This window comes from Mobula birostris, chromosome 6 (assembly GCF_030028105.1).
Source record: "Mobula birostris isolate sMobBir1 chromosome 6, sMobBir1.hap1, whole genome shotgun sequence".
Classification (NCBI taxonomy): Eukaryota; Metazoa; Chordata; class Chondrichthyes; order Myliobatiformes; family Myliobatidae; genus Mobula; species Mobula birostris.
The window spans coordinates 91,720,741-91,742,085 of record NC_092375.1 but is presented as its reverse complement, the minus strand read 5'-3'; the positions used below and the strand labels follow the sequence as shown (position 1 = coordinate 91,742,085).

At 42.2% G+C, this 21,345-nt stretch overlaps 1 protein-coding gene across 4 annotated transcripts in view; it reads right to left on the bottom strand.

Annotated features, from left to right (window-relative positions):
- Positions 1-21,345, bottom strand: part of vwa8 (von Willebrand factor A domain containing 8) — a 481,708-nt gene that overhangs the window by 435,917 nt on the left and 24,446 nt on the right. For all 4 annotated transcript variants that reach the window (XM_072260839.1, XM_072260838.1, XM_072260837.1 and 1 more), the window contains exon 3: positions 20,400-20,530. In XM_072260839.1, the coding sequence (XP_072116940.1) occupies positions 20,400-20,530 (131 nt within the window). The remainder of the gene's footprint in view (positions 1-20,399; positions 20,531-21,345) is intronic.

The following is a 21,345-nucleotide window of genomic DNA, read 5'->3' as shown; positions in this document are numbered from 1 at the left end:
ATTTCTGGGCGTAGCTTGAAGGCATTACTTAGCAACCCCGGCCAGTTCTCAGCTCAGCCTCACGGTGCATACAATTAGCAAACTAGCACAGGCAGTTTAGGCTGATAGATACCTGGATATTTTTCATAAATATATGTGAACAAGAACAGTGTTACTGTAAATTCTCTCTTGTTGGGGATCTTACTTGGTCTGTAGCACCAATACATTGACGATGTTCTGACACCACGTTGCATTTGATATTGAGGGATAGTGCAGAGCACATGACCAGACATCAGACAAGCAGGATTTCAACTGAACTGTATTGATAACTCTGCTGATACAATATGTGAACTCCTCCCATGTGGGATTGGCTAACCAAGAGAAAGAGCAATAACACAGTTAACTATCACAACATTACTTAGCCTATTCTTGCCAAGCTTATTATATCTCTGGCTCTAACTTCCCAAGCTTAAGTTCTACTTTCAAATAAATGATTTTACATGACTCAGCATCCTTAGCCTTTGCCTGTTCTTGACAAAAGTCTGTTGAGCCAGAGCCTCCTATCCTAACCCTGGTTCACTCCAATAATGGCCGCTCCACTTAAACCTAACTTCTTTTTATTAGCCCTTTCTAAGTTACTGTTAATCCAAGCAATCTCCTGTTCTGTAGAACCACCCAACAGACTCTGCTTGATTTTAAAACTGACGGTGTAAAATCCACAAGAAACTGTCTCCAACTCTTTCCATAATCTCCTGCTCCACAGAAATATTGCGTTCCAAATGAAAGGATAGTAAAATCAGGAAAGATCTTTCAGGTAACTTGTGTTTCTAATATATGCTGGTGTCTGGAGGGAGCTTTCCAACAGAGGCAAATATCTTCAAAAACCAATTTTTATATTCTTTTCTTGCTAATAGTTATTTTTTTAGTTGTGTTTCTTTGACTGAATTAAAAAAGGAATTAGAAAATAGGCTGTGGTCTTTGCCATTTCCTTCAGAGATGGCAGCTTTAATCAGGCTTACAGTATTTCTATGAAATTAATGTAAGAATTTAATGAGTTTATAATGATGAAATTATTGAGTTGAATTCTCATCTGCATAATGACATTCACCAGCTGCTGAGTCCATATTTCCTAACAACATAGGACGAAGCTATGAGGGGTGATTGATAAATTTGTGGCCTAAGATAGGAGTCAATTTTAGAAAACCTAGCACATTTATTTTTCAACATAGTCCCCTCCTACATTTATACACTTAGTCCAGCGGTCTTGAAGCATACGGATCCCTTCTTTGTAGAAGTCGACATCTTGGACCTCTAGAAAGTGGTCCACAACAGGGGTGATTGATAAGTTTGTGGTCTAAGGTAGAAGGAGATGAGTTATACAGCTCTCGTTACATGCACGTGCAGTTCAACTCTTTGAGTGATTATGCAGAAAGTGTGAAGTTAACAACTCATCTCCTTCTACCTTTTGCAGTCCTTTTCCATGATGCATCCTTGATCTATCCATTCTAACTCATCTGCATGCTTCCCCCTTGGCCATATCTACAAGCCTGGAACCAATTTTCAATAGCTCCAGTGACAACTCTACCCCAACCTGTGTGTGAACAGATTACTTTCCTAGCATTTGAATAAAGAATAATATTCTTCATTTTAGAACTGGCAATGCCAAAACTTTAGACCCTTGCAACTGTTCTATCATATAACTGTTATGTGCCCCACTTGAGCTTAGCCAGAATCTCATTCAAGCAAAAATCGCCTCTAGTCTTGAATTGCTCAAATGTCCATTCAAATGGCTCTTATCCTACCTCAACCAAAATGCTCCTGCCCTTATTCTATGCTGCATTTATTATTCATGCCCTCAAAAATGCAATCTCAAATTTAAAATTCTCTTCCTTATTTTAATGCCATTATAGCCTCATGAAGGCATTAAAACAAGGAAGGAAAGAATATTAAATTTCCTCTCATCCACCCCTTCACTTTCTACACCACTCTCAGATCCAGCATGTGTTCATCCTCTGTCCCTAGCCATGTCCTTAACTCCTCTGCAGATCAGCTGGCAAGGGTATTTGCAGACATTTTTAACCTCACCCTGCTTCAGGCTGTGGTTCTCTCCTTCTTAAAGAAAACCACTGTTATCCAGGTACCCAAAAAAAGGCAAGGTAACATGCCTTGATAACTACCACCTAGTAGTTCTGATATCTACCATAATGAGGTGCATTGAGAGAAACACATCAACTCCAGCTTTCCACACAACCTTGATCCACTGCGACTTGCCTATTGCCATAACAGGTCTACGGAAAACGTCAGTTCCCTGGTCTTACACTCAACTCTGGAGAAACTGGACAGTGAAGACACCTACATCAGACTAATGTTTATTGACTACAACTCTGCCTTCAATACTATAATTCCAAGTAAACTCTGCAACTGGATCCTTGACTTCCTAACCAACAGGCAACAATCAGTAAAGATAGGCAGCAACACCTCCGCCACGATTATTCTAAACATTGGTGCTCCACAAGGCATCCTCAGTCCCCTATTCTGCTGCTGGTACACTGATGACTGCATGGCCAGATTCTGCTCTAACTCTACAAGTTTGCAGATGATACACTGTAGTGGGCCGTATCTCAAATGCTTATAGTACGGGAAAGAGATAAAGAGCTTGGGACATGGTATCGTGACAACCTTTCCCTCAATGTCAACAAAACAAAACAGCAGGACAAAGACTTCAGGAAGGGGGCCAATGCACATGTTACTGTCCACATCAACAGTGTTTAGGTTCAGAGTTTCAAGTTCTTACGAGTGAACAACACCAATAACTTTTCCTGGTCCAACCACGTTGATGTCATGGCCAAGAGCTCACCAATGTCTCTACTTCCTCAGGAGGCTAAAGAAATTGTGCATGTCCCTGTCAAACCTTAATATTTATCGATGCACTATCTGGATGCATAACAGCTTCATATGACAACTACTCTGCACATAACCGCAAGAAACTGTACAGAATTGTGAAAACAGATCACGGCATCACGGAAGTCAGCTTCTGCTCTATGGACTGTGTCCGTACTCTAGCAGCCAGCATAATCAAAGACCCCACCCACCCTGGACACACTCTCTTCTCAAGTCCCCCATTCCAGAAAAGGTACAAAAGTCTGAAAGCACATTACACCAGGCTCAAGGACAACTTGTATTTCACTCTGTTTAGAACTTTGAATGGACCTTCTGTACAACAAGAAAAACAATCTACCTCTTTATGATCTTGCACTTTATTGATTACATGGATTTTCTCTGTAGCTGTTACACTCCATTTTGCATTCTGTTAATAGCTCATGTTGTTTTACTTCAATACACTGTGTTATGATTTGATCTGTATGAACAGCATACAAGACAAGCTTTTCACTGTATCTTGGTACACTTGACAATAATAAACCAACACCTATGCACTTCCAAACCGAGACCATGATTTCAATCAACCTAACTACATCTGAAATTCTTTCCATAAAATTCTCCGCTTCCTTTTCCTCTTTTAAGGTATTTAACCTTCTCTAATGCCTCCCTCTTTGGCTCAGAGTTTAATCTGTCAATACAAGCTTGTGTTACTCCAGTTGCTGACGTTATACAGAAGTACAGTTGTTACGGTTGTTGAGTCTTCAATCTGTAGCATCACTGTATATTTGTTGCCCAATATGTTTAATGTGCGATATATAAAAGAAAAATAAATCTGTACATCCAGTGATTATTGAAACAGCTCTTCAAATAAGTGCCAACATTTTATAATTCCCTCAAGATTTACACTATTACATGCAAGGTTTTGCACAGCAGGTAACCCTTTCCAAGTGCTAAGTCTTCCTTAACAGCAAATGAGATACAGAAGTCTGCGCCATTTCAAAGGGACATCCAACAAGCAACTCCTCTGACTGTTGGCTTTCACGTTATTTCCCGGTTGTTCACACTATTTCTCAGCTGGAAGTTCCAGACAAGACTACCTAGTTATAGTGGTGATGTCATTCTCTTCAAACTGTGCTTTTTGAAGCACTGAAGAGGAACCAGAGCCACCTATCACTGGGTTGTACTGAAAAAAGATGATCTTCATATTATTGCACCACACTGCAGAGTAAGTTTGTGCTTACATTCTTGGGCCTTGCCCACCTCAACTCCCTTCCTCAGTGAATGGCAAATCCCCACCTCAATGCACATTTAGAAAGGGAGGAAAATACTACACCTGTGTGAAGTCCCACAGCATCTGGCAACCCTGCGATCTCTGTCTCAGAGGCCGATGTCAGAACATCCCTTAAGAGGGTAAACTCTCACAAGGTGTCAGGCCCTAATTATGTATCTGACATAGTACTGGAAACCTGTACTGACCAAGATTGTTGAGTAATTAGCAAGGGCCAATAAGAAGAGGTTATATTTAAGCAGGACCACCATTTGGGAGCAGCCAATATTGGAGTGGGACAGTGTTAGAGTGGCTTTGGAGAAGAGAGGCGGAGGCAAAGGTGGCTTTCTGGTAGGTTTTCTTTATTCTTTGTCTATTATTGCCTTGTAGTACACTGAGAAAGGGTTCAGGATCAGTAGTGTGTTATTTATGTCAAATGTGAAAGTTTTGGGAGACCTCCAGTCTCCTTGATAATTACATCTGCAAGAAGTGCATCCAGCTGCAGCTCCTTACAATAGGTGTTAGGAGCCGAAACTGGAGCTGTAGCTGGATGACCCTTGGCTCATAGAGGAGAATAAGGAGGTAATAGATAAGAACTACAGGAAAGCAGTCACCCTAAGGCAGTTAACTGAATGACTGTTAGGAAAGGGAAGAAAGTAGACAGTGCAGAGTACCCTTGTGGCCATTCCCCTCATTAGCAGAATATTGTTGGAGGGGAAAGCCACAACAACCAGGTCTCTGTGACCCAGAAGGGAGGAGATTCTGTGGACGTGAAAGAGACACAGAGATGTCATGTTGCCAGGGTCAGAGACATCTCAGATTGAGTCCAAATGGGAGGATGAATAGCCAGAAGCTGGGGTACATATTGGTGTAAATGATATAGGTACAAAAAGGAATGAGATTCTGAAGAAAGAACAAACGGTACTAGAGTAGAAGCAGAAGGGTAGCGATACACCAGCTAGGGTAAGAATAGGATGATTTGGCAGATAAATGTGTGGCTGAAGAATTGGTGCAGGGGGCAGGGTTTAGATTTGTAGATCATTTGGATCTCTTCTCGGGAAGGTATGACTAATACAAAAGAATGGGGTACACCTGAATTCCTGAGGAACCGATATCCTTCTAGGCAGGTTTGCTAGAGCTACTGGAGGGGGTTTAAACTAATTTGGCAGGAAGGTAAGAACCAGAGTGATAGGGCCGAGGATGGGATAGTTGTTCTGCAGGTAGATGCAACATGTAGTGAGACTGTGAAGAAGGGTGGGCAGCTGATAGGGCAAAATTGCTGTCAGTGGGATTGAGTGACAAAACAGTAAGTTCAAAGTTCAACAGTTTGGAAAAGTGAGGATAAAGTGAAAAGGAAGGAGGGTACAGGATAGGTTACAAAAGACTCCAGAATAAAAAAAAAGATAATATGTTTAGAAAAGCCTAAGAATTTACTTCCAATTCATGGAGACAAAATTGAAAAGGGTGGTAAATACAGGACTTAAAAGTATTATATTTGAATGCACGCAGTATATGGAAGAAGGTAGATGATCTTGGAGCAGAGTTACAGATTGTGCAGGGGGCCGGGTTTCAGATTTGTGGATCATTGGGATCTCTTTGGGAGCATTGGTATGGCATTGTGGGCATCTCTGAGTCGTGGCCGAAAAAAGATCATATTTGTGAGCTTAACATCCACGGATACACCTTGTATCAAAAGGACAAACAGACAGGTAGGCAGAGGGGAAGGGAGTGGCTTTATTAGTAAAAGTAAATCCTTAGAAAGAAGCGCACAGGATCAGAGATGGTCAGAGTTAAGAAAATGCAAAAGTAAAAAGACCCTGCTGGGAGTTATACAGAGGTCTCCAAACAGTAGCCAGAATGTTGGACACAAATTACAAAGGGAAATAGAAAAGGCATCTAAAAAGGGCAACGTTACAACAGGGGAATTTCAATATGCAGATAGACTTGGAAAATCTGGTTGGTGCTGGATCCTAAGAGAAGAAATTTGTAAAAAGCCTCCGACTTAGCTTTTTATAGCAGCTTGTGGTTCAGCCCACTAGGGGAAAGGCAATTCTAGATTGGGTGGTGTGTAATGCAACAGATTTGATTAGGGAGCTGAAGGTAAAAGAACCCTTAATCAGAGGCAATGATCAGTTGCATGATCAAAAGTAATGAACCTGCAGTTTGAGAAGGAGAAGCTAAAATCAAATGTATTAGTATTACAATAGATTGGAAGAGGACACTAGCAAAGATGATGGCAGATCAACAATGGCTAGAGACTCTGGGAACAATTCAGAAGGTGCAGCATTAATTTATCCCAAAAATGTACTTTAAAGAGAGGATGAGGTAACTGTGGCTGACAAGAAAAGTCAAAGACAACATAAAAGCAAGGAGTCCCACCATACAAGCCATGTTCTCTTCTTGTTACCATCGAAAAGAGGTACAGGAGCCTTAAGTCCCACCCCACCAGGTTCAGAAACAGCTATTACCCTTTAACCATCAGGGTCCTGAACCAGCATGGATAGCCTCACTCACCTCAATCCTGAACTGATTCCACAACCTGCAGACTCATCTTTAAGGACCCTACAACACATACTCTCAGTATTATTTATTTATTATTATTTGACATTATATTTGCACAGGTTATCTTCTTTTGCATATTAGTTGTTTGTCAGTCTTCATAGTTTTTCACTGATTCTATTATATTTCTTAATTCTACTGTGAATGCCTGCAAGAAAATGATCTCAAGCAACACACATTGCTGTTGGACGCAGAAGGCCAGGCAGCATCTCTAGGAAGAGGTATTAGTGGCATATATGTATTTTCATAATAAATTTACTGTGGACTTTCGAACATTGAACTTTGAGCATTAGGTCCTTGCTTTTCCATTCTAGTTCTCACGAAATGAATGCTAACATTGAATGCTTTCCTGTAACAGCACTCTGTGTAGATGTGTTCAGTGGTAGAAAGGGTTTACCTATGATGCCCAAAAAGGTTGTGACTATTGCAGGGTGCTACACCTACCAGCTGGAAGACTGGGTACAGGTGAGAGCCTACTGACAAAAGACCTGCCTGGGTCATATCCAATACTTTTTATAGGATTTTCCATTCAAGGGCATTGGTGTTTCAATAACAGGCTGTAATGCAATCAGTCAATATCCTCTCCACTACACATCTACAGAAGTTTGCCGAAGTTTTAGATGTCATGACGAATCTTCGCAAACTTCTAAGCAAAGATGCTGCCATGCTTTCTTCATATTTGCACTTACATGCTGATCCCAGGACACATCCTCTGAAATAAGAACATCAAGGAATTTAAAGTTACTGACCCTCCCCACCTCGGATCCCTTGACGAGGACTGGCGCATGGATCTCCAATCTCCTTCTCATTAAGTCAATAATCAGCTCCTATGTCTTGTTGACATTGAGTGAGAGGTTGTTGTGGCACCACTCAGTCAGATTTTCAATCTCCCTCCTATATGCCGATTCGTCACCATCTTTGATTCGGCCAACGACAATGCAAACTTGAATATAGCATTGGAGCTGTGCTTAGCCTCACAGTCATAAGTACTGTAAAAAGTGAGCAGAGCAAGGGGCTAAGCACATAGCTTTGTGTTGCACCTGTACTGATGGAGATTGTGGAGAGGATGTGGTTGCCAATCTGAACTGACTGAGGACTGCAAGTGAGGAAATCGAGGATCCAGTTACACAAGGAGGTACTCACTGGTGTTTAGAAGAATGATTGAACCCCATCCCTTTAGGGATCCCTTTAGTCCAGAGATGAAGAGGAATTTCTTCAGGCAGATGATGATAATTATGTGAAATTCCTTCCCACGTACAGCCGTGGAGGCCGTCACTTGGTATATCTCAAGTGGAGGTTGATAGGCTCTTCATTAGTAAGGGTGTCAAAAGTTACAAGGAGAAGCAGGAGGATGGGGTTGAGAGGGATAATAAATCAGCCATGATAGAATGGCAGAGCAGACTCAATGAGCTAAATGGCCAAATTCTGTTCCTATGTCTTACGGTCTTATGGACTGGTTGGAGTGTTCATGAACATCTTCACCCTCTCACTGCTGTGGTCTGAGGTTCCCATCTGTTGCAAATGGACAGCAATCATATTGCTGTACAAGAAGAAGAGGTGAGCTGCCTCAACAACTATAGCCTGATAGCACTCCCATCTACTATAATTTGGGAAGTTGGGCATGGCTAGCATTAACTCCTGCCTTAAATACATGGACCTGCTGAAATTCACCTGCTGCAAGAATAGGTATACAGCAGTCACATTTCACTGGCTCTCCGCACTGCTTTGGAGCATCTGGGCAAATGCAAAACAAATGTTAGATTGCAGTTTATCAATTACAACTTGGCATTCAACACAAACATTCCCCTCAGTACTAATCACCAAGTGTCAAAATCTAGGCCTCTATACTTCCCTCTCCTCTACTTCCTTATTGGAAGACCACAGTCTGTACAGATCAGTAATCAAGGATCTGTACTTAGACAACTGCTCTATTCTCTCTACACTCATAACTAAGTGGTTAAGCACAGCTCAAATACCATCTATAAATTTGCTAATGACACCATTATTGGTACGATCTCTGATGGCGAAGAAGAGGCATACAGGAATGTGATAGATTGGCTAATTGAGTGGTTTCATAACAATAACCATGCACTCAGCAAAGAATTGATCATAGACTTCAGTAAGGGAAAATCGGGAGAAAAGAAAGCAGTCCTCCTTGAGAGGTCAGTGGTGAAAAGGGCAAGCATCTTCAAGTCCCTGGGTGCAATATCTCAGGGGATCAATTCTGAGCCCAACACACTGACACAATCACGAGGATGGCACACCAAAAGCTCTCCTTTGTTAGAGGTTTGAGGATATTTGGTAAATCACCCAAGACTCGTGCAAATTTCTATAGATGTATAGTAGAGAGCATTCTAACTGGGTGCAGCACAGTCTGGTATGGAGCCTCCAGTGCACTGGATTGCAAGAGGCTACAGTGTTATAGACTCAGTCAACTATATCACAGGCACTAAGGACTCTCACCATTCAGGATGCCCCCCCCCCCCGCAACCACCCCGCCAATCTCCTTCACCATTCCCCATTCCTGTTTCCCTCTCTCACCCTATCTCCTTACCTGCCCATCATCTCCTTCTGGTGCTCCTCCTCCTCCCCTTTCTTCCATGGTCTTCTGTCCTCCCCTCTGGGAGTTATGCTTCTCCAGCCCTTTATCTCTTTCACCAATCTACTTCCCAGCTCTTTATTTCACTCCTCCCCCTCTTCCAGTTTCACCTGTCACCTACCACCTTGTACTCCTGCCTCCCCTTCCCCCACCTTCTTACTCTGACTTCTCTTTCTTTCCAGTTCTGATGAAGGGTCTCAGCCCGAAACATCAACCGTTTACTCTTTTCCATAGCGCAGCCTGGCCTGCTGAGTGCCTTCAGCATTTTGTGTGTGCTGCTTTGGATTTCCAGCATCTACAGATTTTCTCACGTTTGTGGGTGCAAGTGGGGAAAGAGACAGAGTGATGGAGGATTGGGGTGGGCAGGTAACTGGATAGATCAAGAGGAAAGATAAAAGGAACAAGAGGAGAACAGTTATTCAATACAAAGAGTTGGTCAAAAGATTAAAGAAGGCTTTTGAAACCACTGAATGGCACACTAGGCTCAGTGGTATAGGGAGAGAGATCCGGATTATTGGCTAAAAACATCCACCAGCTCAAAACCCAAAAGAGACATAGAAGGAAGGAAAGCTGAAGAGTAACTTTGAGTTGAAGGGCCACAAGTAAGGTGGGGCAAGCACCAATGTGCAATGAATACATTCTGTGTATTAAAAAAGGATAGACATAGAGTTTGTTGGAAATTGGTCAGATCAAAACTACCTAATTCTGCTCATTCAGACATCATGAATCTCCAGATCCATTTTCTATCTCTGAATATCTTTGATGACCTGCAGCTTATTAGGAAAAGTGGGCAGGAGATAGATAGGAGCTGCAAGGAGTTAGTCACCCCAAGGCTGCAGGGGTTAGATAAGTGGATGGCTGTCAGGGAAGGGATGGGAAGAGTTCAGATAGTAGAGAGCACCCCTGTGGCCATCCCCTCAGTTATCTCACTTTGGATGCTTTTGAGGGGGGTGGCTTGACACAGGAAAACCATGGCAATCTGGTCTCTGGCACTGACCCTCGTTCTATGGTGCAGAAGGGGGAGAAGAAGATGAGGAATGCGGTACTCACAGGGGATTCCATAGTGAGAGGAACAGACAGGAGGTTCTGTACAACTGATAGAGAAACCCACATGGTGTGTTGCCTCTCAGGTGCCAAGGTACAGGATGTCTCAGATCAGGTACACAGTATTCTGAAGGGGGAGGGTGAACAGCCAGAAATCTTGGGACACGTTGGCACCAATGACACAGGTAGAAAAAGGGAGGAGGTCCTGAAGAGAGAATTCAGGGAGTTGGGTAGGAAGCTGAAAAGCAGGACCTCCAGGGTAGTAATCTCAGGATTGCTGCCTGTGCCACGTGCTAACGGACGTAAGAATAGCATGATCAGGCATATTAATGTGTGGCTGAGATACTGGTGTAGGGGGCAGGGCTTCTGGTTCCTGGATCATTGGGGCATCTTCTGGGGGAGGTACGACTTGTACAAAAAGGACAGGTTACACCTGAACCCAAAGGGGTCCAATATCCCAGCAGGCAGGTTTAATTGAGCTGTTAGGGAGGATTTAATCTAATTTGGCAGGGAGATGGGAACCAGCGTGATAGGGCTGAGGAAGGGGAAAAAAGAAATTAATCAAAGATAGCGTGCAACAGAGATGATAGAAAGGACAGGCAGGAGATGAGGCATAATTACAGCCAGTGGGATGAGTTACAGGGCAATAGAAGCATGGTGCAGTTAAAATGGAAAGCAACAAACACTGGACTGAAAGTGTTATATTTGAATGCACGCAGCATAAGAAATTAAATGGACGATCTTGAAATTCAGCTACAGATTGGCAAAGAATGACGTTGTGGCCATCTCTGAAACTTGGCTAAAGGATGGCTGCCACTGGGAGCTGAATATCCAAGGATATACGGTGTTTTGGAAAGATAGGTCAGTAAGCAGAGGGGGTAGGGGTGGTGTTGCCCTGTGTATAAGAAATAATATTAAATTATTAGAAAGGGATGACATAGGATCGTAAGGTGCAGAGCCTCTATGGGTTGAGTTAAGAAATGGCAAGGGTAAAAGGATCCTAATGACAGTTGTATACAGGCCTCCAAACAGCAACCGGGATATGGATTACAAAATAGAGCAGGAGATAGAAAAGGCGTATCAGAAGGACAATTTTAACATGAAAGTGGATTGGGAAAACCAGGCCAGTAATCGACCTCAAGCGAGAAAATTTGTAGACTGTCAAAGGGTTGGCTTTTTAGAACAGCTTGTTGTTAAGCCCACAAGGGGATCGGCTGTGCTGGATTCTAAGGTCACTAGGAAGGAAAAGATGAATTATGAAAAGAAGCTGGCGACTAATATCAAAGCTTTTTTAAGTATATAAAGGGTAAAAAAGAGTTGAGTGTAGATACAGGACCAATAGAAAATGATGCTGGAGATATTGTAATGAGAGACGCAGAGATGGCAGAGGAACTGAATGCGAATCTTGCATCAATCTTCACAGTTTAAGTCATTTGCAGTATACCAGACATTGAAGTGTGTCAGGGAAGTGAAGTACATGCAGTGAAAATTACGACTGAGAAGGTGCTCAGGAAGCTTAATGGTCTGAGGGTGGATAAATCTCCTGGACCTGATGGAAGGCACCCTCAGGTTCTGAAGGAAGTAGCTGGACAGATTGCAGAGACATTAACAATGATCTTTCAAGAATCGATAGATTATGGAATTGTACTGGATGACTGGAAAATTGCAAATGTTACTCCGCTATTTAAGAAGGGTGGGAGGCAGCAGAATGGAAACTATAGGCTTGTTAGCCTGACAGTAGCGGTTGGGAGGTTGTTGGAATCAATTATTAGGGACGAGATTACGGAATACCTGGAGGCACATGACAAGATAGGCCAAAGCAAACACGGTTTCTTGATAGGAAAATCCTGCCTGACTAACCTACTGCAATTTTTTTGAGCAAATTACAAGCAGGATAGACAAAGGAGATGCAGTAGATGTTGTGTACTTGGATTTTCAGAAGGCCTTTGACAAGGTGCCGCACATGAGGCTGCTGAGCAAGATAAGAGCCCATGGAATTACAGGGAAGTTACTTGCATGGGTGGAGCATTGGCTGTTTGGCAGAAAATAGAGAGTGGAAATAAAAAGATCTTATTCTGGCTGGCTGCCAGTTACCAGTGGAGTTCCACAGGGATGGGTGTTGGGACCACAGCTTTTTACAATGTATGTCAATGATTTGGACTATGAGATTAATGGATTTGTGGCTGAATTTGCTGATGATACAAAGATAGGTGGAGGAGCGGGTAGTGTTGAGGAAACAGAGAGCCAGCAGAGAGACTTAAAGTAGTTTAAGGGAATGGGCAAAGAAGTGGCAAATGAAATACAGTGTTGGAAAGTGTATGGTCATGCACTTGGATGGAAAAAATAAACAGGCAGACTATTATTTAGACGGGGAGAGAATTCGAAATGCATAGATGCAAAGGGACTTGGGAATCCTTGTGCGAGGATACCCTAAAGGTTAACCTCCAGGTTGAGTCAGTGGTGAAGGAGAATGCAATGCTGGCATTCATTTCTGGAGATATAGAATATAAGAGCAGGGATGTGATGTTGAGGCTCTATAAGGCACTCATGAGACCACACTTGGAGCATTGTGCAAAAAAGTTGCTGGTGAACGCAGCAGGCCAGGGAGTATCTCTAGGAAGAGGTACAGTCAACGTTTCAGGCCGAGACCCTTCGTCAGGACTAACTGAAAGAAGAGCTAGTAAGAGATTTGAAAGTGGGAGGGGGAGGGGGAGATCCGAAATGATAGGAGAAGACAGGAGGAGGAGGGATGGAGCCAAGAGCTGGACAGGTGATTGGCAAAAGGGATATGAGAGGATCATGGGACAGGAGGCCCAGGGAGGAAGAAAGGGGGGGGGGCAACCCAGAGGATGGGCAAGGGGTATAGTGAGAGGGGCAGAGGGAGAAAAAGGAGAGAAAGAAAAAGAATGTGTGTATATAAATAAATAACGGATGGGGCACGAGGGGGAGGTGGAGCATTAGCGGAAGTGTGAGAAGTCAACGTTCATGCCATCAGGTTGGAGGCTACCCAGACGGAATATAAGGTGTTGTTCCTCCAACCTCAGTGTGGCTTCATCTTCTCTGAAGGCCAGAACAGATTAAATACGGCAAAGTTATTTCCCATGGTAGGGGAGACTAGGACAAGAGGGTACGACTTCAGGATTGAAGGATGTCCATTTAGAACAGAGATGTGGAGAAATTACTTTAGTCAGAGGGTGGTAAATCTGTGGAATTTGTTGCCATGAGTATTGGGTGCATTTAAGGCAGCGATAGATAGATTCTTGATTAGCCACGGCATCAAAGGTTATGGGGTGAAGGCAGGGGAGTGAGGATGAATGGAAGAATTGGATCAGCCCATAATTGAATAATGGAGCAGACTCAATGGGCCAAATGGCCTACTTCTGCTCCTATATCTTATGGTCTTATAACATGGATGACTGCCATAGTACATTGCCAAAGTGGGGTATGTGAACCACACCTGCACCACATGGAGCTTCCGCTCAATTACAGATTCTTTTCTGCAATTGAGAGCGAACACCACTCGCACAATCTCAATTTCTGCTTTTCTTGGCTATATGCCATACCCAGCTCCTCCAAATCATATACTTAGCACCTTCAGATAAATATTCCTGATGGTGAATGGGACAAAAGGGACTGTTTGGACCACTTGCCAAAGAACTATTAGCTCCCACTATGGAGGTCAGTGCAAGTAGTTGTAAGTGCTCAGCAAACTGCAGAACAGTAGGTCCAACAGCATTCACGTAGAAGGATGTATCTATAAGATTTTTTTTAGCATGTCGCACCAGACAGTCAGCCATTCTTGTCTGGCGCATGGTGTCAGGATTGGTCTCCTTTCGGATTAACCAGGTCATGATATGAATGTCCCTGACTCGACCCTTTTTTTTTTACCAGGCTGAGTGGCTAGCTTGACACTCAACCTGGCACGGATGGAAAGCGTGTTCAGGGGTGGCCCAACTTGGATTCGAACTTGGGAGCCTTCGCTCCGGAGTCCGGTGCTGATGCCATTGCACCACCAGCCGGGCCATCTATAAGATAATACTGATTCTGCCCGTGGGGTTAACTTGAGGCAGTAAGCCCTCTATCCTCCAATAACCACACTTTCTGGTCACATTTTCTTACATTTTGGTGCTAGATCTGGCACACCAACCAAATAATTGGGCAAAGAGACAACTATAATTACTTCTTGCCTGAGAACACAAATAGCTGAACGGAGAAGATGAAAAATAGTGTCCAAGTTAAATATGGTAACCATTAGACACAACATGCTCGAGCAATTCAGCAAGTTAGGTAGTATCTATATAGGGTAATAAACAGTCTATGTTTTGGGCTGAGACTCTTCATCAGGGGAGGGTCTCGGCCCAAAATATTGGCTCCATAGATGCAGCCTGACTTGCTAAGATTCTCCACCATTTAGTATGTGTTGCCCAAGGTTTCCAGCATCTGCAGAATCACTTGTGTTAATGATAAGCATTAGATTAACTGAACAAGAATTAATTACCTTAATATTTCATATGCTTCTTTCCACATAGCCTTAAAGCCAACAGGAGTGAAAGCATAGTTTAATCTGATCACACCTTTTGGCCTGTTGGTGCCCAGCACTGCACATGGTCAAGATGGAAGTACTGACAATAAAAGATCTCATAATTTCAATTTGTTTCCTGAATATGTACTTTCCAAGTTATAATCAGGTGACCGTTGATAGTGATAAGCCCAGTAACACCAACTCTAACAGAAGATGCGAGTCAAGAAACACCTTGCTAAAGAAAGATGCTGTAATTGGTCAAAATAATGGGAGAGCTGAGAGAATAATAACAACAGTGTAGGTGACTGGAGGCAGTGTGGGACAAGAAAGAATGAGGAAATGAAGTTCAGAAACCAAGCATATATAGCATAATAGAGTTGGAAAAGTGAAAAAATGTACTACGAAAAAGAGAAAAACAGGGAATATGATGGTGACAGACAGAATTAATTAAGTTGCAAACTGATGTGTTCCAGCTGCTCTCATTTTTTTTTTATTTACTTAAGCTTTTGACATTTCAGTGAGGTCCCATCAACATTCCCTTCACATCCAGTGATATTTCTAGTCTCACTGCTGCAATCATCTTTCACAAAGATATAAGTTGCTTCAATTTCTTTTGATAGGAGGCTGTTCATGTGCTCAAATTTGGTAAGAGAAGAAAAATAATGACTCCATAAAAGGTTATAGATGGTAAGGCATTCCTTGCTCCAGTGTTAACAAACACATAACCTTACCCCAATATAGACAAAAACTGAAAGTGACACAACTAAACTGGACAGTGATTAATTCCTACTACATGTTTCCAAATGTACACTGCTACCACAACAGAATTCTTTAAATACTGTGCACACTGAAAAAATATTTAGTTGATTATAAATTTACTCCATGAAATCTCTACTGACATAGTCATGAGAACTGATAAACATCATGTCTTCATTTCTCTCTCCTGTATTTTGCCTTTCAACAACTATCCTTTAATTTATCCATGTGCCTTTCCGTTTTCTTGTCTAACTATTTCTCACAAACTCTGTCTCTACCTGAACAATTTCTAGTGAACTCCTGTTCCTATATTTCTTCTGGTATTTCCATTTATCTTCTTGTGTGGTTCTTTTGCAAGCTGTTTTACTCAATTCTCAGCCATCACTTTTAGCAAAACACAAGGTGTACAAATAGTTGGAAGCAATAGCCAGTTAGGTGTGCATACTTCTGGGTGCTAATGCAAGAGAAAAAACCGAGGAAGTCAGGTGAACTGAGTGTGCAGGAGGGTGTGGTTGGTATTATTAGAGTGACTTTAAGGAATCTGGTGTTTGAAGTGCATCAACTATAGATCCAAACACAACTATAATGAAATATTCAAAGCAGAGGTTGACTTTGATGCATCAGAAAGCTAGAGTGGTGTTTGTATAGTACTGTGCAAATGTTTATATATAGTGTGTGCCTAACACTTCTGCATAGTACTATAGTAATTTTATATATTGAACTGTACTGCTGCAGAAAAAAATCATGGCATGTGTGAGTGATGATAAACCTGATCCTGATATGGTTCTCTAACGTGGGTTGACAGTGGGAAGGGGGCAGGGAAAGGAGAATCATAGTTGGGAAATGGGAAGGAGAGGGGAGGGAGGGGAAGCACCAGAAAGACATTCTGTAATGATCAATAAACCAATTGTTTGGAATCAAATGACCTTGCCGATTGCAGACATCCCACCCTGCAAAATCTAATTTCGAGGAGGTAGCACCCCCGCCCCCCACCCCGCAACCCCATATCCCCCCCCACCCCCAGTCCACCTCCAAGGGTGTATGTAATACTTTGTTTAGTGATTTTGACTAATCTGTAAACCAAGTTGGGTATTTGCAGAAAATATGTCATTAAAATATGTACTTATATTATATTACATTATCATGGAGTTGTTTTTTTATTCTATTACAACTTTAAGCAAGTCTTCAGGGAGTTTGGCCTCATCACATAGGACATCAATAGAGTAGCTCCTTAGCAGCTAGCCAGCTAGTTTAAATAACATTAGCTATGCTAATGAACGAATGTCACCTGCTAAACTCACCTCAACATATCTTTTACATTTTAACGCACAATGGGCAATAGAAAAGTCACTGTTGCAAACAGTGCTGCAAGCAACACCGTCAATATTTTTGAGGTCAACTGCAAAGCCCGCCCCCAGAGAAAATTGATAGGTCTACTTCGCACAAAGAGAGACCAATCAGGATGCTCCTTCTCGCTCTCACTCTTCCTCTTCCTCTCCCTCTCAAAAAAATCAGTTTTCAGGACATTGTACATAATTTGCGGGCGTCAGGGCGCTGCCATCAATATGCGGGAAACTCCCGGAACTTCTGGGAGAGGTGGGATGTCTGCTAATGTCCCAGGGCTGAGTATGTCTGCATCCACACCACCACCCTGTCATTGCCACTCCTTCTCTGCCACCTGTCCCACACCCAACCTCATGGCATTCCTCCCTCACCATTCCCAACATCCTTTACTTCCGCCAGATTTGCAAACTCGCTCTCTGCTCCACACTGACAAATACAGCACCATGCAAAAGTCTTAAGCACCCTAGATATGTGCCTAAGAGTTTTGCACAATACTGTAAGTGACTAGGATATAGGATTGGGCAACTGGCAGAACCATGGGCAATAAACAACTGATGTGGCATTTCATGGAAAGCAAACAATGAATGATCTCAAACATCCAGCAATGGGGTGTAAGAACCAATAATACATCTGGGACTTTACCATCTTCCAACTTGGAATAAATCAATAAAGTACTAACTCTGTCAAAGAAAAGTGTAAGAGGTTGGGTTCCAAAAGCATGTAACCTTTGTCATCCAACAACTGATTGTGAACATAATCAAGTGTGCTAAGAACCACAATGAAACAGGTAAGTTGAAAGTATCTTATTAGTATCTACAAGATGTGCTGTTCGAGAAGGCAACATCCATTATCAAAGATCCCCACCATCGGTTCATTCCATCTTCTTGCAGTTGCCATCTGGCCAGAGGTACATAAGCCCATCATCCCACACCACTAGATTCAATAATTGCTACAACCCTTCAACCATTTTGTTCTTGAATCAACCAGCACAACCTTATTCATTACAGTTAGTGACACAACAAACACTTCAAAAACTTTGCACTAGAATGGATTTCATTTTTTTGTAGCAATTGTGTAATTTAATGTAAAAATCATGTATAATTCATGTTTAATTTTAGTTTTTTACTGTGAATGCTGCTTAAATGATGCAATGCACCTGTGATGCTCTGGAAGTAAGTTTTTTGTTGCAGCTGTGCATACATGTACTTGTGTATCTGACAATAAATTTGACTTTTAAATGTTATTTCAGTGCTAATTGTCTTTGTCATATGAATTTCTTCATCTGTGTAAACAAACGTGAAGAAACATTTGGTCAAACAGATTTTGAATCAATTAGCAAAATTAACTTAAAGTTTAGTTTTGTCACTTTTCATCCAATTCATCACATTTGAGTGTGCTGAATTTGCAAGCTGGCATTCAAAAGACTTGCTCAATTCAGGACTTACATATGTAGAGATAATGAATGACTGAAGTCTGAATTGCTTGAGGTAAAAATTTTGTACATAACAATTTCTATCAAACAATTGAACATCTAAAATGCAAGCCTGGGGCTAAAATGAGTCACAGTATTCATTGCTGTGGATTTTTTAGAAGGACTTTTGATCAACTTATTCACCCAACCATGCCATTTTTATGTATAATAATAGATTAGATTATGAGAGCACTCAGTCCTCTTTTATTGTCATTTAGAAATGCATACATGCATTAAGAAATGACGCAATGTTTCTCCGGAGTGATATCACAGAAAACAGGACAAACCAAAGACTAACACTGACAGAACCACATAATTATAACATGTAGTTCAGCAGTGCAAAGCAGTACCATAATTTGACGAAGAACAAACCATGGGCACAGTAAATAAAGACTCAAAAGTCCCCGAGTCGATCGACTCCCGAGTCCCCGATAGCGGCGGCAAAAGGGAGAAACTCCCTGCCATAAACCTCCAGGCACCATCAACTTGCCAATGCCTTGGAAGCAGCCGACCACAGCCGACACTGAGTCGATCCATCCGAAAACTTCGAGCTTCCGACCAGCCTCTCTGATACAGCGTCCCAAGCGCCATCCTCTGCCGAGCGCCTTCGACCTTGCCCCGGCCGCTGAAACACGCAAAGCCGAGGATTTCGGGGCCTTCTGTTCCAGAGATTCCGGTTACCACACAGCAGCAGCGGCAGTGAAGCCAGCATTTCAGAAGTTTCTCCAGATGTTCCTCCATACTCTCACGTCTGTCTCCATCAAATCAGGATTGTGCATGGTCCCCTACTTGACAGATAATAGACATCACCACTGAAGCTGCCGCAAGTGCTGCTGTCGCGCCACCATCTTCTCCTCCTCCATCTAATACATTGTTCTATTGCAAATTGATCTATTTTTCACGTGAAAAATCAATGTTCCTTCCCTCAACAGTTTTGGAATCCTTACCTCAGATAATTGTGTCAGCATCTTTGATCCGTCCTGGGACCAGCACGTAAATGCCATTAGAAAGAAGGCACAGAAGCGCTCCTACTTTCTCAGAAATTTGCACATATTTAGCATGTGTTCTAAGATTCTGACAAATTTCTATAGATATACAGTGGAGGAAATCCTGACTGGATTTAGCATGACCACCAATGCCCAAGAACAGAAAAGCTGACAAAAAAAGGTGGCTACAGCCCAGTCCATCAAAGGTAAATCCCTCCCCACCAGTGTGCACATCTACAAAGAGCGTAGCCACAAAGAAGCAGCATCGATCATCAAAGGCCCTCATCATCCAGGCCATGCTACCTTCTATCTACTGCCATTAAGGAGGTGGTACAGGATCCTTAGGTCCCATACCACCAGGTTCAGGAACCGTTATTACCCTTAAGCCATCAGGCACCTGAATCACTCACCTCAACACTGAACTGACTCACTTTCGAGGACTCTACAACTCATGGTCTCAGTATTAGTTACTTATTTGTTTGTTTGTTATTTTTATTTGAAGTTTGTCTTTTAACACACTATTTGTTTTGTCAGTCTTATGTGGAGTTTTCTAATGATTCAGTTGCATTGCTTAAATTAAATAAGTAGTGCAAAGGAGATCAATAAAGACAAAAAGGCATTGCCTTTTGAAGATGGACATGATGCTGAGGAGGTTGATGCCTATGATGGAGCTGGCTGAGTTTACAAATTTCTGCAGCATTTTCTGATCCTGTGCAGTGGCCCCACCATACCAGACAGTGATGCAACCAATTAGAATGCTCTCCGTGGTACATCTGTAGAAGTTCACAGGAATCCTTGGTAACATCCCAAATCTCCTCAAACTCCTAATGAAATATAATTGCTGCTATGCCTTCTTTGTAATTATATCAATATGTGAAATTTACTTTGACCTTTAAACTTTGAATATGAAAATTATTCTTCACATCATTAACAAATTGGAATGACATTTTTCAACAATTTAGAATTTGCATCTTAACTTGAAAATGACTCACCAAATACTGCATAGCAATTGAGCGTCGTAAAGGACCAGGTGGTCCAATTAGGAACACGTCTTGTCCCAGCAAATCTTTCTGCATGATCCATCGAAGGTGCTGTACGAGAGCTTGAGGTAAGGGTTCCAAAACTGTCAAGAGAAGGAACATTGATTTAATCTTCATATTGGCAGCATAAACCTACCACTGTTAGAACAAGAATTACAATAACAGCAACTAAATCTTGTGCAATAAAAAGGATGTGAGTTAACTCTGTTGTGTTAAATAATTAATCTAATTTAGTTTTTTTCAGCATTATTCACAAATCTAATACTCATAGACTCTCCATAATGCCCTTTGAGTAAGCATTGAGAGTTTTTGGACGACTGCTGTCCTTAGGGTGAACCAACAGTGATTTATTAGCACAGGGAGCCAAAAGCATATTGTGTTCATGACAGGTAAACATTCCAGTGCATAAGAGGCAACGGGTGAACACACAGCCTTTATCCTAGGGAAGGGGAATTAAAAACTAGAGGACATGGGTTTAAGGTGAGAGGGTAAAGATTTAAAGGGACATTGGGGCAACTTTTTCCACACTGAGGGTGGTAGGTGTATGAAATAAGCATCCACACAAACTGGGGTTTGGGGTGAGAGAGCCAGCTCAATCTCACAGGTTTGGCGGGACAGGAGTGTGGATTCCCTAGACCAGTGGTCCCCAACCACCGGGCCGCAGACCGGTACTGGGCCGCAAAGCATGTGCTACTGGGCCGCGAGGAAACGATATGATTTAGCGATATGAGTCAGCTACACCTTTCCTCATTCCCTCATCACCTCAAAAATAATTATCTGCCTTTTTCATGTTTCTTTTTGTTGGAATTTGTTGTGTGCTAATTGGCTGTGTGTTTCCTACTCTACAGCAGTAATTATGCTAGAAATGTACTTAATTGTTCATAAAGACCTTTGGGAC